The 15,677-nt window shown below is 37.0% G+C and overlaps 1 protein-coding gene across 4 annotated transcripts in view; it reads left to right on the top strand.

Moving 5' to 3' along the window:
• PPP2R5C (protein phosphatase 2 regulatory subunit B'gamma) overlaps window positions 1–15,677 on the top strand; it is an 85,986-nt gene that overhangs the window by 16,418 nt on the left and 53,891 nt on the right. For 3 of the 4 annotated variants that reach the window (XM_086750258.1, XM_086750257.1, XM_086750261.1), the window contains exon 3: window positions 743–902. In XM_086750258.1, coding sequence (XP_086606384.1) covers window positions 743–902 — 160 coding nt within the window. Of the gene's footprint in view, window positions 1–262; window positions 423–742; window positions 903–14,082; window positions 14,207–15,677 lie in introns of all 4 variants that reach the window. The other variant, XM_086750259.1, reaches the window with a different exon arrangement.

Genomic DNA, 15,677 nt, shown 5'->3' with positions numbered 1-15,677 from the left:
ATTTTATTCAGCTTGAGAGAGATCACTGTCAAATGTAGTCTGGGAAGGAACAGCAAACTGGAAACCTATAGGTGGGAACAATTTTTCTGGTTTTATGTTATTTACTTCATACAGAGGTATAGTGACAATCTGATAAGGATTATTACAGTAAAAGCAACTTGCTCTGAGTAGGCTGTAAACTGCTACAAATCTTCATGTATGTTTTAGAAGCTGCTGAACCTACTGCAATAATAAGACTCGCTCCTTTAACTTTATATCAAAGCCTGAATGTCCTAAGACAAGCTTAGGACTCCAGCAACCAGGCACAGTACAAATTGGCAGTGAAAGGTTCACCTGCTGTTGATAGACATGGTCCTGTGATGCCTTTGAAGCTGAAGTTAGACAGCCAAATACCTTAGAGACCTGGACTTCTCAGGGAAAAGGTGAGAGCAGCTGAGGAACTAACTACATTACTTGAAAATTTATTTTCAATTGGCTGGTAACTTCAAATAAATGGGCGAGTGCATGTAACAAGGTGATCTGTTCCCATCTATATGAGGGCTGTGGTACAGAAATGAGGGAATTCATATGGTACTGAAAAGAGGGAACAGAAGAATAGGTAGCTATACATTGAGAGGATGATGAATAGAGCAATTTGATGAAAAGCGTATTTTGCTTAATTTATTTCTGTAACAATAGTTTTTAGAAGGTTTTCTCTCTTAAGTTCAGCTGCAATTAACTGCTTTCATTTCTTTTTAAACAGGTGTCAAATAAAAAATCAAACAGCACTCCTCCCCCAGCACAGCTATCTAAAATCAAAGTACCAGCACCACAGACAGTACTGAAGAAGGAAAAGCGTCAGAGTTCTTCAAGGTTTAATGTTAGCAATAACAGGGAGCTTCAAAAACTGCCAGCTTTAAAAGGTATGTCTTTCTAAATTAGAATGACTATTGTGGGGGATTTTTGTTGTGAGAAAGAGAAGCATCTCAACTGTCACACTTCTTATATCTGGATAACATACATTATGTATCAAGTATACATGTGTGCAAGCTTAGGCATACTTGCATGCTCAAACACACTGGTGGTTTGGTTTTTTCCTTTCCTTATACAAGGCCTTCCAGTTTGTGGTATAAGAAACATCTAAGTTTCTTCAACCCAGGAATGTCTATGTGAAAGTATATTCAGTCATGTCACATATAAAAGCAGAATATTTGGGCGCTCTGTGCAAAATATCAGTAATCTGTCCTCAGTGTAGCATGCTCAAACCCTACTTTGTTTGTACTAAATACCTCTTGGCACTGAGAGGTGACCTAGTCTGTCACTATTTATTGATATGTTTTTTCAGAGGCATGGGTCAAGCAACTTTTTAATGAATATGAATCTTCCTTTGTCAATTTTAAAGCTTTGTGATCTTTTAGAATTATGTTTACTACTATCTGTGATTAAAAGTTGATGACAATTGGTGCGTCTCCTCTTACCAATATGTCTTTTATCATCTTTATTTAGCTCCTGTTTGTTATGTAGATACATGTTTGCATAGTGTGCTTATGGTAGCTTGTGGTAGTGTTAGGGTAGAATTTTCCAGGAGTGGTCAGATGTACTGATCTATTGCATATGAGCAACTGATTTGGTCTGAAGGTTTATTCTTTAAAAAAAAGTTTTGAAGTGCAATGCATACTGCTTTCCAGTGTTGAAAGTTGGCACTGAAAGCCTAATAGATTGCTGAAATGTTGAGTAGTACTGTTGTAAGCAATGTGAAAATGTCAAGGGATAAGACTTTTTTCCCTACAGTCATTGTTTTCTTGATATAATGCACTAATGTTTCTTGAAAATAAGAAACCTGGCTTGTCAGTCCTTCTGAATTAAGCTGCTTTTCATATGGATCAAATTAGACTGCAACATTCTTCTCTTCATACAGATACTGTTTTTACAAAAGAAATGTGAAATATTGTTTCCAATATTTTCCCATCATGTTAGTGTAGCAGTCTATATACAAGATGCTGCTTAAAATTTTTAAAGATTTAACTGCTGTTTATTCAGCTAGTGAATTTCAATTTATTAAATTTGTAAATAAGAATATTTAGCACTGTAGATTATTCATAATATATCCTATCTTCTAAACTGATGTAGTAGTTTCATGCACAAGCTGTCACACCCAGGGTGTGACATAAGCAAATGACACTGAATTAAAATAGTGATTTTTGTAAAAAGTTATGCATGCAGCCTCACTGACTGACATAACCTTTTGTCCAAAGATTCAGCCACAAAGAAAAACATTTGTTACTTGGTCTAGAACCTCCATTTTGTCCTATTTAAAATAGCTTGTTTCTGGCAGTGCCTGGGACGGTCAGCTCAGGGAGACTACAACTGAGCATGCAATTAGAAGCAGAGTGAACAAGTGAGCTGGAAATGAGAAAAATGAGTGCAGATGGGAGAGAGGGAAAGGAATCCATTGTACAGTGGGTGAGCTGAGGCTTTCTATCTGTTTCTACCTTGGCTCTGTTGCAGTTTAAGCTAGTAGGCCAGTGACGGACAGAAGAATGCCTGCTTGGATGGGGGGGCGAATAGGTGTTTTTTTAAAAAAAAAAAAAAAAACAAACAAAAAAACCCCACAAAACCATTTTAAAAACTCTGTAAGGTATATTCTGAGAGTCCTCTAGTGTTTCTGACACAGTGTACCTAGAGGTGAAGACAGGGTAGAAGTATGTGCATGTGCATTGTATTTGCTTTTCAGTCTGCAATCACTCCCCTCTCTCTCAAGTGAAACAAAAAAAAAGATCTTGTGCTTGTATCTGGTGGATGTCTGATGCTGTATGCCTGTCCCCAGGCAGCTGAGGGTCAAACTTTTTTATGAAACACTAGTGCAAGTGCTGATCTAGTGATTGGCAATAATTACTACCTTTACTAATAAAGCGATGTCCAATTCTTGTGGATCATAGCAGGTTTCTGTATAACTGCTGTGCTCAGTCATGATTTAATTCCAACCTATCAGGGTTACTGAGAACACTGTTGGCCAGTCACCCTGTTCTAACGTGTACATAGATATGTGACCTGATGTATGTTCAGTGGGTCGAGTGAAGCTGGGAAACTTTCTTTTTGCACAATTGTGTTGTTTAATGTCTATGTCTGGACAGGAGTTAGTAGACTGGCAGGCAGTAATTTAAAGGACTGAGATGATTGAGGTGGGTTTGACTTTTTTATGAAGCACTGCAAAGAACGTAACGTTCCTTCAGGTTAGCTATGTTTAACCAGCTTTCAAACTCCAGTTACTTGTAATGAGTGGCTATATTTCTATGGCTGCAGTACCTGGAAAACCTTTATTTTTATCTGTAGTAGACAGAGATGTGTATTTTCTTCCTAAGTGTTGAGTTGACTACTATGTGGTATGATCTACTTTAAGTGAGATTTAATTTTAAGCACAGCATATAGAATGAGGTTGTCTTTGCATATTTTAAGGTCTGTATTAGATATCTGAAAGCTTCTAAATGCCGTACATATTGCTGAGATAGTCACCTTTCTTCTGTGCCATCGGGCTGGAGTTGAGGTCGGTGGATCAGTTGAAATAGTGGGAAGGAACAGCTGCCGAAGTGGGTTTTCATCAAGGTTTCTTATGTAGGAAGTATTCTGCCTTTTAATCTGAAGTAGTCGTAATTTTCGGTCTTCAGGCATGCTGCAAACTTTCTCTTGGGCGTTGCACAAAAGTGCTGATGATAGGCTTCCGGAAATACCAGCCTATTTGCCGTGGTGACTGGTATTAGTGTGGTATGATTTATAGTCACTGGAGCAGCGTATGATTAACATTGTAAACCCTCAGTTTATTCAGGAAATGGAGGAGCAGGATAGCTCAGATAATGTAAAAAGAAAAGGAAATAAATTACGAGTTGAGAGGCTCTAAGAATAGAGATGAACACAGAAGAGAGAAGTTTGTGATCCAATTGGTTTGTGGAGCATCAAGATCCGTATATTAGCAAAGCTGCAAGCTGGCAAAGCTCCCTGCAGCGCAGTGCGATGCAATCTGATTCAGTTCAGGTAGAATAGGTAGCTTGTCTGCCCACAGGTAACCCAGACGTATCTCTGGAGAAGTACCTTCAGTACTGTGTCAAACGTCTTGAAAAGATCTTACCTGTTTTTACCAAAAAATAAAAATTTTGTGACAATAAACTTGTGTTAATTTCTGCTTATCTGGTTCTCCTTGTTAGCTAGCATTTGTAGTACAGGTACTTCAGTTACAGAAAGTTGACTTATTTCAGTTGTTTATTGGAAAAAAAATTACTTACTTGCCTTAAAGGTGTGGTTTTGTTGTATTATGATTTGAAAACTTGCAGGTTAATTCTTTGGTTATATCAAATATAAATGACAAAGACTGTTTCAGCCTTCAGAAACAGTTTCTTCATTTTTCCTTTCTTGAGAAAACAGTTTGTAACTTAGGATATATTGAAGTTGTTTACAAATTTAGGAATGTGTTCTGTAGGAGATAAACAGCATAAGTGTTCAATATGCTTATTTAATAAATGTATTTTAAAAGTACTATAGCTGAACTTGTATGTACCTGGCCACTGACACACAGAAGTAGATTGCATTCTTTACTTCAACTTTACGCAAGAAGCTTGAATTCATTGTTACATTATGGATATTTTTTCCATGGTTAATTAGCAAATAATTCCACAGTGTCTATGATATAGTTTGTTGTGTCCTGGCGTGTATTTCTGGTGATGTTGATGGGTCATCTTCACTTCAGTGCTTGATTCTACGTTATCTCTGTGAACTTCTGACACCCAAATACATTACATACTGGAAAAAACTCGAGTCTGAATATATGATATGTATGTGCTACTCATCTAACTGCGTTCGTTTAGTTTTGAGAGGAAACTTTTGAGTGTGTCATGATATGTTATGAATTGCTTGCTTGTTGATTGTGCGCTTGGCAGCTGCAATAACACATTTTCACTTCAATTTGCATGCAATTAGTATCTGAAGACCATCATACAGATCAAGTCTCTAAAATGTCAAACAAAAAAAAAAATTACCTGAGTTTAATAGTGAGAAGAAGGAAGGATATCTTTTAACCCTTTTTGTCTTCTGTATGAGGTAATTGCATTTACTTCCAGATCTAGCTGCCTTTTTTTTTCCCTTCTCTTACATGCATATTAAGAAAACTTAACCACCCTAACATTTGTAAATTCTGTAAGTTCAGTTTACTATCTAAACCATTAGGAGATCAGACTTAATTTTCTCTGAATTTTCCCTGTAATATTTTTTGTAACTATTTTTTTATATTAAAAAACAAAATTGTATATTTCCTCTCTGGTTTTACTGAGAATATAGTTGTCCCTTACCACATGAGAGTAGTGAGTGAGTGTCAGCGTCTGCAGGACTGAGGTTCCTGCTGTAGTGGACTAAGTAACTGACCAAGATAAAAAAAAAAAATATAACAGCCAGCAGCGTGGCATTTCATAACTGGTTAACTAGAAACCAAAATGCTAATGTGTTTCACTTGCATTGAAAACTATTAATACAGAAAAGTAAAATTTAAGTTTAATTATTCAAAAATGTACATGTTATTAAAAATGGGAATTTATATGCATAAGAATTTATGATTATCATAATACTTCCACTACAGGTTGGAAGTATTTTTTTTTCCCCCATGGTACAGTCTTGCTAATTATGTATTTCTAAAATGCTTTCTTGCCTGTTACCTACATTTTGTTTATACGCTACAAGGGACTTTTAACAGTCCAAACAGGTGAGTGTACTTGTATTTGTATATGTTGTTTTGCAAGGACGTACTGGTTTTAGTAAACTGTGTGAATGTGCAGTGTTTAGAGAGAACTGTTGTACAAACTGTTGAGGTTTTTAAGGATGTGGTCTGAATCTCTGATACATAAGAGAATGTTGCAATGATGCCCCGACTGGGATAAAAGGTTTTATACACTGTCAAATACGATTGCGTCACTAATCTAACTTTAACCTGCAAGTAATAATCATTAAAAGATGGTTATCTGTCAGTCCTAGAATAATAAATTTTGGGGGAAACTAAAAGGTCAGAATATTAAGACCTCTTAATATTCTGAAGTGTTGCAAAATTTCCCAATGAATATGTATTAATCATGCATATGTAAATTTGGGCATGATTCCAAAATATGCTTTTTTTAATAGCATTTCTATATACATTTTTTTAAAGCTGGATAGAATAGTTTTATAGACAACTCCTGTGATGCTAGTGTCATGGTTTCGTTCATGGGTTTGGGGTTTGGTTTTTTGTTTTCTTCTTCGGATAAAAGCGAACATTGCTTTACATAATTTTAAGGATGGCAATTACAATTCAACTTTTATTTTCAAGTGCAGGTCCTAATTTATTTACAGAATTACTATTTACCTCTTGGAGTTGGATTTTTGATCTCAAAAATGTGGATACTGTATTCTTATAAAGACATAAATTGAGGTAGGAAGAAATGAGCTACCTTGACAGGTGTGGACATACATATTAACTTTTAGTGCTGAGAAGTATAGAATATGGAATACTGTGCTGTTTTCTTAATGTAGAATAACTGATATATGATTAAATGTTATTATAGTAATAATATATGATTAAACAGATTCTGTTATATTGTTGTTGAAGATCTTGCCGTACATGTTGAACAGCCTTGGTTTTGACCTTCTGATGGAGATGTCCATTTCTGACTTAGCATGATTTCAGCATTAAAAGTACTGTCAGTCCTTTCCCTAAAGGGGGGACGGGGGGGAAGAATATGACAAGTCATAAAGATGCTATTTTTCTGAGCATGTTTCATGCTGAGAACATGTTTTTTGTTTTGTTCTTGTTTTCAAGCAGAGACTTTAGAGCTATGCCAAATTCTGAGTCTGTTCTGTGCAAGAGGAAAACGTCAGGGTGGTGTCTCAACTTGTCTGCCGTGATAGAGGACTCTGATAGGGAGGCAAGAATTATTAAAGCTTTCCTAATGTTTTTAAGTCATAAATGGCTGTCTAGGAGATAGCTCTGTTTTCATCATCTGTACAGTATTAAAGTCTGATGAATCAGGATTGCAGAAAAGGTGATTCCAGTGTAAGATTCTGATACTTAAAAATACAACTGCACAAAATTTTCATTGATAAAACTGTTGTAACCATGAGGAAGGAGGAAAAGGTGATAATTCTCAAGAGGTTGGAAATAAAAGGTAGTTGTGTATTTCTCTCAACTGTAGAGTAAGCAAAGATAAGTAAGCAAAGATAAGTAAGCAAAACTGATACCAAGGTAAATTAAAAAGCAAATCAACTATTGTTCTCCATGCTGCAAGAAATTCAACCATATATGTTGATAATTTTAACAAACTCGGAGTAAGTTCAGACTCAAGCAGTGTTACCTGTTTGTTTAAAAATAGCTTCTGTTCTTGTAATATAAAAGACACTGACTGGATGTATGCAGCAATGTCATTGAATTTATGGGAATCATAGCAATAATGGACTACTTTGGGGTTTTGAGGAGCACTTTTGTTATAAACTAGTGAGACTGGAGATCTCAATGTTTAATGTCACTTTCATTGCAGAAACCTCCTTCCAGTTGTAAATTAAGTGGAGAACAAATGTGCAGTACTTCGACCTTTCTAGTTCAATCATGCTTGTGTGCATGCATGACAATTAAAGAATTTTGTCCAGCTGCATGGTGGTAGCATCACTTCTTAGCTAAAAGTGTTTTATGAAAAGTAAGATGGTAGATTAAACAAGATCATGCTCCTATAAAAGATAATTTGCCCTAATATGTAATACATTTAATGTAACAAATGCAATGAAAACAAATAAATTCACAAGGAAAACTTTGAATACAGTTTTGTGAAACAGATGATGCTCTTCTCCCTTGTACACGGACTACATTGGACTAAATCACGATGCACAGTGCTATCCTTCTGGTCCTGGCTGCCTTCATGCTTTTATAGTATTTTGGCAGCCCAATATTGTATTGAATTTATTGAAACAAAAAGTCCATAATGGAAAATACTGCAGAAGCTCCTTCTTTTGTACAATCAATATGGTTATGTGTCAGTGAGTGTTGAATTGTTTCATGTGAAAGAACTGTGGAGACTCTTTGCCATGTTAATTTAGTAACTTTGTCTTTGAACTTTGATCATTTTAACATTATCGTAGCGCTGCATAAACAGACTTTCCTGTATTTCTTTTTCTTTTAAATGTTTAGAAGAATTATTAAAATGTGTGTGTAGTAAGCATATATGTTTCTTAAAGCAAAAACTGGCAATTGTTTGGTCTTCATACAGGAAAATATGATGTATCAAATGAGTAAATATTTTAATATTTAATGATTATCAAATCATTAATATTAAAATATTTAGCAATTATCTAGTCTGAATTACTTCATTAACATTTTAAAGATCAAGAAACATGATATTAGTGAGTGAATAACTACCCCAAAAAAGGTTATAGAGAAAAATACTTTGCTTCAGTGTGTGAATTTTTTTTCTTTAGCTAGCTTTACATGAAATCATAGACTTGGATTAGTGAGCCATTTTTCATTTCAACTGTCCTATCAAACACCTACTCATTAGTCAGCAGCTGAAATTGTTAGAAGAGTGCTCTACATCTGTCACTGGCAGCATTTCCTACCAAACTTGTTTCCACTGAAGCTTGGATAGAATCCATAAAAATAGGATTTTAAATGTGATATTGTCTTTATTTTCTAGACTTTAACCTGTCTCTGAATTCAGAGTTTAGATCTCTCTTAAAATGTGTCTTATTATGCCCTTAGTTACATACAGAACATTTTTGTCGATTCCACAGGTCTTCGTTATAATCAGACCTAAACATTTTGGCTGCTGCATTGAACTTCTCTTTTCATAAGACCTCTACTGATCAAATATTGAATGCAATATTTATACATGTAAATATAGGTCAGTGTTTATGGGATAACTAGCATGCTCTGAAGTTTTACTCTTAAATGTAATTTTTTACACTTCATTTCTTGAAAATGACATGTGACCTGTGTAACAAGGGCACAGACAGGAGTGAGCTTGGTGGTGTATGTATTAGCTTTTATACTGGGCTTGGTTAAAATAGTGTGCCAGTACTTGAAATGAGCTTCTGCAGTCTGCTCTGGGAAATAAGTTTTTGTACCAGATGCTGTTCTTAAAATGTATTTCTTCTAAGGTAACTGATCTTTTGTGTGTGTTGCACAGCTTTCTGAACTCAATAGATGCCTATTGATTTCTCTCCCACCCCCTCCACTTACAAAAATCTTTTGAGTATACAATATCGGCTGAAGGAAAACTTGGCACCGTTGAGTCTGTGTGTGTGCTACAGTGACCATGCAAATATTAGGAAACCCAGATAGAGACAGATCCAATCACAGACAGATGTTTGCCAATTCCACTTTTAATCAGTTTTTCTTGTACTAGAAGGAGTAAATATTACCAATTTCTCAATGTGGAAGGTAGAATACTATCTTTTGCTGTGCTTCAGCCTCTTTAAGGAAGTCAAGTGATAGTCCATACCAGTTTCACTTATCCAGGTAAGGATTTTTTCCTTATCTGTGTATTTCTTTTGATAGCTAGGTATTAACATGATGTTTACTGCCTCTGTTTCCTTGAATAATTTCCTCTTGGCTGTCCTTTTGGAATTGAGTCAGAACCTTGTAGAAAAAGCCCAGTATCCTTCCTATTGCTGTGGTTTCTCCTTCAGAATGTGTAGTATCCAGTGCCTTTTCTCTCCTAAAACAAAGTTATTTTCTTTGACTAACTCATTGTTTGGGCTTGTGAAGAGACTTTATTTTCTGTAGTCTGACATCATTTGTGAGAATGGTAAGTTTTGCTTAGGCTGTAATTGGAGGGGGAAAAAAGTAAATTACGTTGATCCTACTAGTAAAAGCGAGCCATGTTTATTCTCGTCTCTTTTTTGGGTGTCTGTCTGGTGAACCAGATAATGGAATCAACATGGCTCAAACTCACCCTTTTCCTTCTCACTTTAACTCTGCTCAGTTTCCTAATCTGGTTCAACCATGCAGCTGCACAAGCCCTCATACAGCAATTTCAGATGGTTGCACACATGTGCCTCAACAGGAGGGATGGCAGCAGTAGTTAATACAGACTTAGTTCAACTTAGGCTGAGTCTAAGTTAACAGAAAACCAACCTGACAATAAAGTAAGTGGCTTTCTGTTGAATTAGTGGACTAAACCAACTGAGCTGTGGGTCTGATGACCATTGAAGGAGATGAGGGCAAAATGAAGCAGAAGGGAATGTGGGAAGGAGACTGAAGCAGTTTGCACTAGACTGGCTTAGGTTGCTGAGCAGCAGCAACTTCAGCAGTTGTGGAATTATGCCTTTAGTTACCTTAGAGTTCAGACTAAATAGCCCCCTCCTCCTCCAATACAAAAATGAGAACTTCTCATAAAGTCTGAGAGGTAACCAACTTTGTCCAAGGTGTCTTCATGTAAATAGAAGTTCATCCAATTTTAACTGTCTTGTATGTTGTTGATTCTGTCACTTTCAGAATAGTAGCTAGTTCAGAATGGAAATAAAGGCAACCTGTGGGCAGGTGAATTTGTTGGGGGGGGGGGGGGGTTGTGGTTGTTTTTTAAATCACAACCCAAACAGAGCACTTATTTTGACTGAAATACTCCCAGTATAAAGAGAATTTGCCAGTTATAGTGCTGGATCCTGAATGTAACACATTTCATTAAATCCTGAGAATTTTAAAGGATTTTCCTTCATTCTCATCAACAGGAATTTAGAAGTGATAAGCAGGGTTCAGGAAACCTGTTATAGCTACAGTTTTGCTATGCTGTCAGTATGGGGGTTTTTTTTATTCATTTAATTCTAAAAATGGGTAGCTGAAGTTCAACATGTTTTTTTATTCTCTTGCAACAGAAGTGTCCTCATAAATTTGAGTAAGCTCTTCCTCTCCCATTGATATTCATTCCACTTGCACTAATATTCTTTCCTTCTCCGTTGGTAAGTCAATTCCTAACTCAATTTTCACTGCAATTTTTTTCCCAAATTAAGTTGCTCAAAATAATTTAACTGAAGTAAATATTTTCCTTTGGTGGCAAATAAAATATTTTAGGGCTGAAAGAAAGGGGAGGGTATACAGAGTTCCTGAGCAGAATGTACCTCTCAGTCAACGTAACTGATGGAAAATACTAGATTTTGTTAATGAGCAAAATGTCTTACAAAGATTGAAGTTCTTCAACTCCACTAGCGTCCTGTCAGAAGCATACCAGGAATATACTGAATTATGGTTCTTTGAACCAGTTTCATGGTAGTTTATGAAGTACTGGCCTCAGATATAACCCAGTCCTGCAGAGAGGAAGAAATGTGAACAGGGTATGTGTATCTTGGAAGAGAAAACCTACTTGAATGTGACTTAGTGTTCTGCCAGTACTACTGCAGGCACTGCAAATGTCACATTTACTGTCTTCAGTGAAGAGCAGTGCAGGGGGGTTGACTCTTAAACTCTTACCTAAATTTGCTAATGAACCTCCAACTGTTCAAGCCATGCTTATGTATTAAATAGAAATGGCACTGTAACTAAAGTAACATTCCCTTTTTCCGCTGTTGTGTTCCAGTACAGTAGTTAAGTTCTGTGCCATTGGACCAGCAGTCTTCATATCCAATTTAGTCTTTGTAGGGAGTTGAAAAGAGACAGAAGCACCAGTTGACCATTAAAACAAAGACATGAGGAGAGATAGAGCAGTTGCCTCTTAGAGATGTGGTTACCAGATAAACTGTAATTTTAAGCCTATTTTTTTACTGCTTCATACTGTGGCTCATCACTGTAAAACAGTATACTTTGGATGGGGAAAAGAAACAGAATTTGCTTACAAAATTTTGCATATGAAAAGAATTGAAAAAAAAATTGTCAGAGTTGTTCTTCAGTTTTGTCCTTCATCCATCAAGATCACATAGAAAACTCTGAGGCCAGTCTTGTTTCTGTTTTTAAATCTAGTTTTGTTAAAGGTATATCTCTATGGCAGCTTTTTGTCTTATAGGACTAAAACTCCATATCTAAGGTATACTCAAGGGATATATGGATATAAAACCTGACTTTTTTAGAATACACCTCCCTTGGTTTTGCCTGGGCTGGAAGGACAAATCATTTGAATCTCTGTAGTCTTACGGAAAAGGTTTAAAAAGGCATCAGAAGTTCATGTGGTCCATTTTCATGTTCTCAAAAGCAGGACAAACTATGTTTATATCACTCATTGTTTGGCCTTTTTTTTAATTATTGGAAAGTTTGCAGTCCCTTATTTTGTTTTACTATGCTTACTGCAAGAGGATTTCATTTAGTATCTAACCTAATCTTCCTTATTATAGGAGGAACTTACTGTCCATAGTGAATGTAGAAAAACTAATTCGCTCCATCTCTGTAATTACTCTTTAAAACACTTGGATATTCTCAATCTAGTCCTTTCTGTAAACAAACAAACAAACAAAACCAAACCCACCACCAAACAACCAAACTAAACAAACAAAAATCAAACAACAACCAACACTACATCAAACAGAGCAGCTTTATTTTTTTTTCTAAGCAATGTTTTCTAGATTGGTCATCTATGGGCTTTCTTGTTAGATTTACATCCTTCTTCAACTGTGACACCCAGGAAGTATTACTTCAAATTGGGCCTTATCAGCAATCAGTAAATCAAATTGATTTCTTCATGTGTTTTAGGGGTAATATTCCTCTTTTCCCTTCATCCAATTCAATAATATTCAGTACAGCTCTAACTCATCTTTGACAGTGCATTATCATAGTGCGATATAATTTTTCTAACCACGTATGCATCTGCCCTATGATTTGTTTTTGTTACAAATTTTCAATGAGCAAATTAACTAATTGAAAAGTCTCTTCCTCTTTTTTTTTATGTACTCTTTTTGAGCAGATACAAGTTAAGACATTGTCATAGATCAAGTAATATAAATATTTAAAGGTGACGTACTGGTGCAAGTAGTATTTGGGAAGAACAGATTTGGGAATGGTATAACATTGCCTGTTTCTCTGAACATCACTCCCAGAGGTGCAGTACCTAGGAGCTCCTTGTAAAAATAAATGTGCAAGTCTCCTATGATGAGGAAAAGGTTGCTTACAGTTTTGTTCCAAATACCTTAAGTAATGTAACTAAAAAGTTTAGAAATCGTTATGGTATGTGGGGTTTTTTTTTGGTTTTTTTTGTTTTTTTTTTTTTTTTTTTTTAAATCTGGGATTATGCGGCAAAACTGTTTTCATATGCCTACATATTGGTTCTTAGTGCTGCAATACTTTAGTTTTTAATATTTTTTTAAAAGTTACTTGTAACTACAGAACTTTCTAGAAAGGAAGACCTGAGTTTTGCAATATTCAAGTTTAACAACATTAACTTAAACTTAAGATAGATCCTTTTCTAGATTGAAAGAAATACTCAGATGAGCATGAAACATGAGGTTTTCCCCTTCTGAATGTCGTGTGTATATTTTTATTCATAACATACATATTAGCAAGCAGTCATAAAGCACTTTATGGGATTGCTTACAAGGTTTTATAAATAATCACTAATAATATTAATTGAAGGACCTGTATCTTACTGTGAACTACCTTTTAATAGGACTTTTGAAAGCTATAGGTGTTGCCCTTAAGGCTGTGTTTTTCCACGTGAACGTTGAACTCCTCTGTAGTAATTCTTGGTGTCCTTATTAAGGAAAGAGCAGGCTTTGGGCTTTTTCTGGAAAGGAGGAAAAAAAATAAAAAGTATGTGCTCTTCCTAGCAGGTGCGTACTGGGTGTTATCTTGGCGGGGGGGGGGGGGGGGGGTGGTAACAGAGCGGCAATAAGGTCACGCTGGTTCACAAAACCCAACGCAAAAGACCCGTCGCCTCCCGGGGCCGGGGGCTGCCGGGCTCCGCTACCGCGGGGGCCGGGCCGGGCGCGGGGCCGCGCAGCGCAGCCCCAGCCCCGCACCAGCCTGCGCTCCTCTGCGGCCTCTTCGGTGTCATTTTAAGTTGCTGCCGTTAGCCAATGGGGCTCCTCCCGCCCGCTGACATCACCGGCTAGCCAGTTCCCTCCAGCTGCAGAGCGCTTCAGTTTCTGTCTTTTTTTAAACTAAAATGGAGGCTGGTTTCTTGCCTTAAGGAATACATTGCCGTGCCTGCCGGAGCCTAGATGTTGACATGTAACAGAGCTGGCAGCAGGATGGTGGTTGACGCAGCCAATTCCAATGGGCCGTTCCAGCCCGTGGCCCTTTTGCATATTAGAGGTGAGTTATTGTGCGAGGGAACCGCGACCCTCGGACGGGCTCGTAAATGGCTATTGTGGTGCTCAGATAAGGGCAGCGGGGAGGCCTTTGTAGCCCGCTCCGTTTGGGTCTGTTACAGCCGCAATAAAACCAGGGGGAGATTGAAACCCGCTTTCTGTAACACGCGTTTTGGGAAGATTGGAGAATTCGCAGAGGCATTGCATACATAGTTAAAAGCAGGTTTTACTGCTTTCTGCCGTAACTCTCCCATCCCCCTTTCAAGCTGTGCTGATGTCAAAGGATGTGAAGTCACTACCCCAGAAAGGTACTGAGTGGGGGGAGGGAAGAGCCAAGTTATCGCTGTACAGTTTCTGTAGAATAAGGGCAAACGTTTGGCGTGCCTCAAAGCCGTTTTTGTGTGAATCGTTCAGATAGGGCTCCTTTAAAACCCGCTGCAGCTCGCAAAAGAATTGGAAGTGTTGTTGGGGAGGAAGGGGGGGAAGAGATGTGACATTTATTGTGAAAATATTCTTTATGTATTCAGAAGGCATCTCCTAGAAGAGATGCGGTTCAGCTTTAACAAGCAAGCTCTTATGTGCCTAGTGCTTTGTGCAGTTTTGAGTGTTGAATTTCTTCATAGAGTATGTTCTTTGGGGTTTATAGAATTAGTGCATTGCAAATCTACATTTTATACAATTCACTGGGAAAATTATGTGTTGGTATGACACTTGTGCATAATACTGAGCGTGTATGTGTTTTTTTTCCTCTATTTTTGCAGCTAGTAAAATTTTGCATTGCTATGGGATTTTTTGTGTATTTTTTTTTAAGCTGGCTATTATCCAACCAAAGCTTTTTTTTTTACTGTTTTCCTTAAGGTGGTTTTGGTTCAGAACTTTTTATGAAAGCAGAACATGTATTAGCTGGGATCAGCACACCTTGAACAATGGCGTTTATATGCAAGAAACAGCTGATACCGTTCTCAATTACCATTGCTTCTCGGCTTTCACTGGTGTAGCCTCGATGTTAGTACTGAAAATAATTTTTTTTTCATTAATATTCCATACACTGAAAAAATGTTGCTTTGAAAGTTTAAAAAACGCCAACTGTTCAGAAGCCTGTCCCTTTTAAACACTAGCACTGTCTTAATGTATTAAGAAATCATGATTTCACTTTACCTTTTAAGAGAGCCATATCCTTCTCTGTCTGAAGTGGGACTGGATGGATTCTAGAAGACTCTAATTTTGGTCTGTGAGTGGGGGAGAAACACAATAAAACTCCCTTTAGTTAGAATAGGGTCTGTGCTTGTTGTCAAGGGAATATAAATGTAACTGCCTGACCTGTAGACAGGCCTTCGCTTTTCACTCTGTGCAAATCACCTTAGTTCTCTGATAGATGCTGCCTTTTGGAAGGGGAGAAGCACCATCTTTTAAAGGTGCAAATCAGGAAAACGTACAAAGGTTGGAATTGGAATGATGAAATGTTATAATGATGA

This window comes from Chlamydotis macqueenii, chromosome 5 (assembly GCF_036417535.1).
Source record: "Chlamydotis macqueenii isolate bChlMac1 chromosome 5, bChlMac1.mat, whole genome shotgun sequence".
Lineage (NCBI taxonomy): Eukaryota > Metazoa > Chordata > Aves > Otidiformes > Otididae > Chlamydotis > Chlamydotis macqueenii.
The sequence above is the reverse complement of the archived record's forward strand: the minus strand, read 5'-3'. Positions and strand labels throughout refer to the sequence as shown.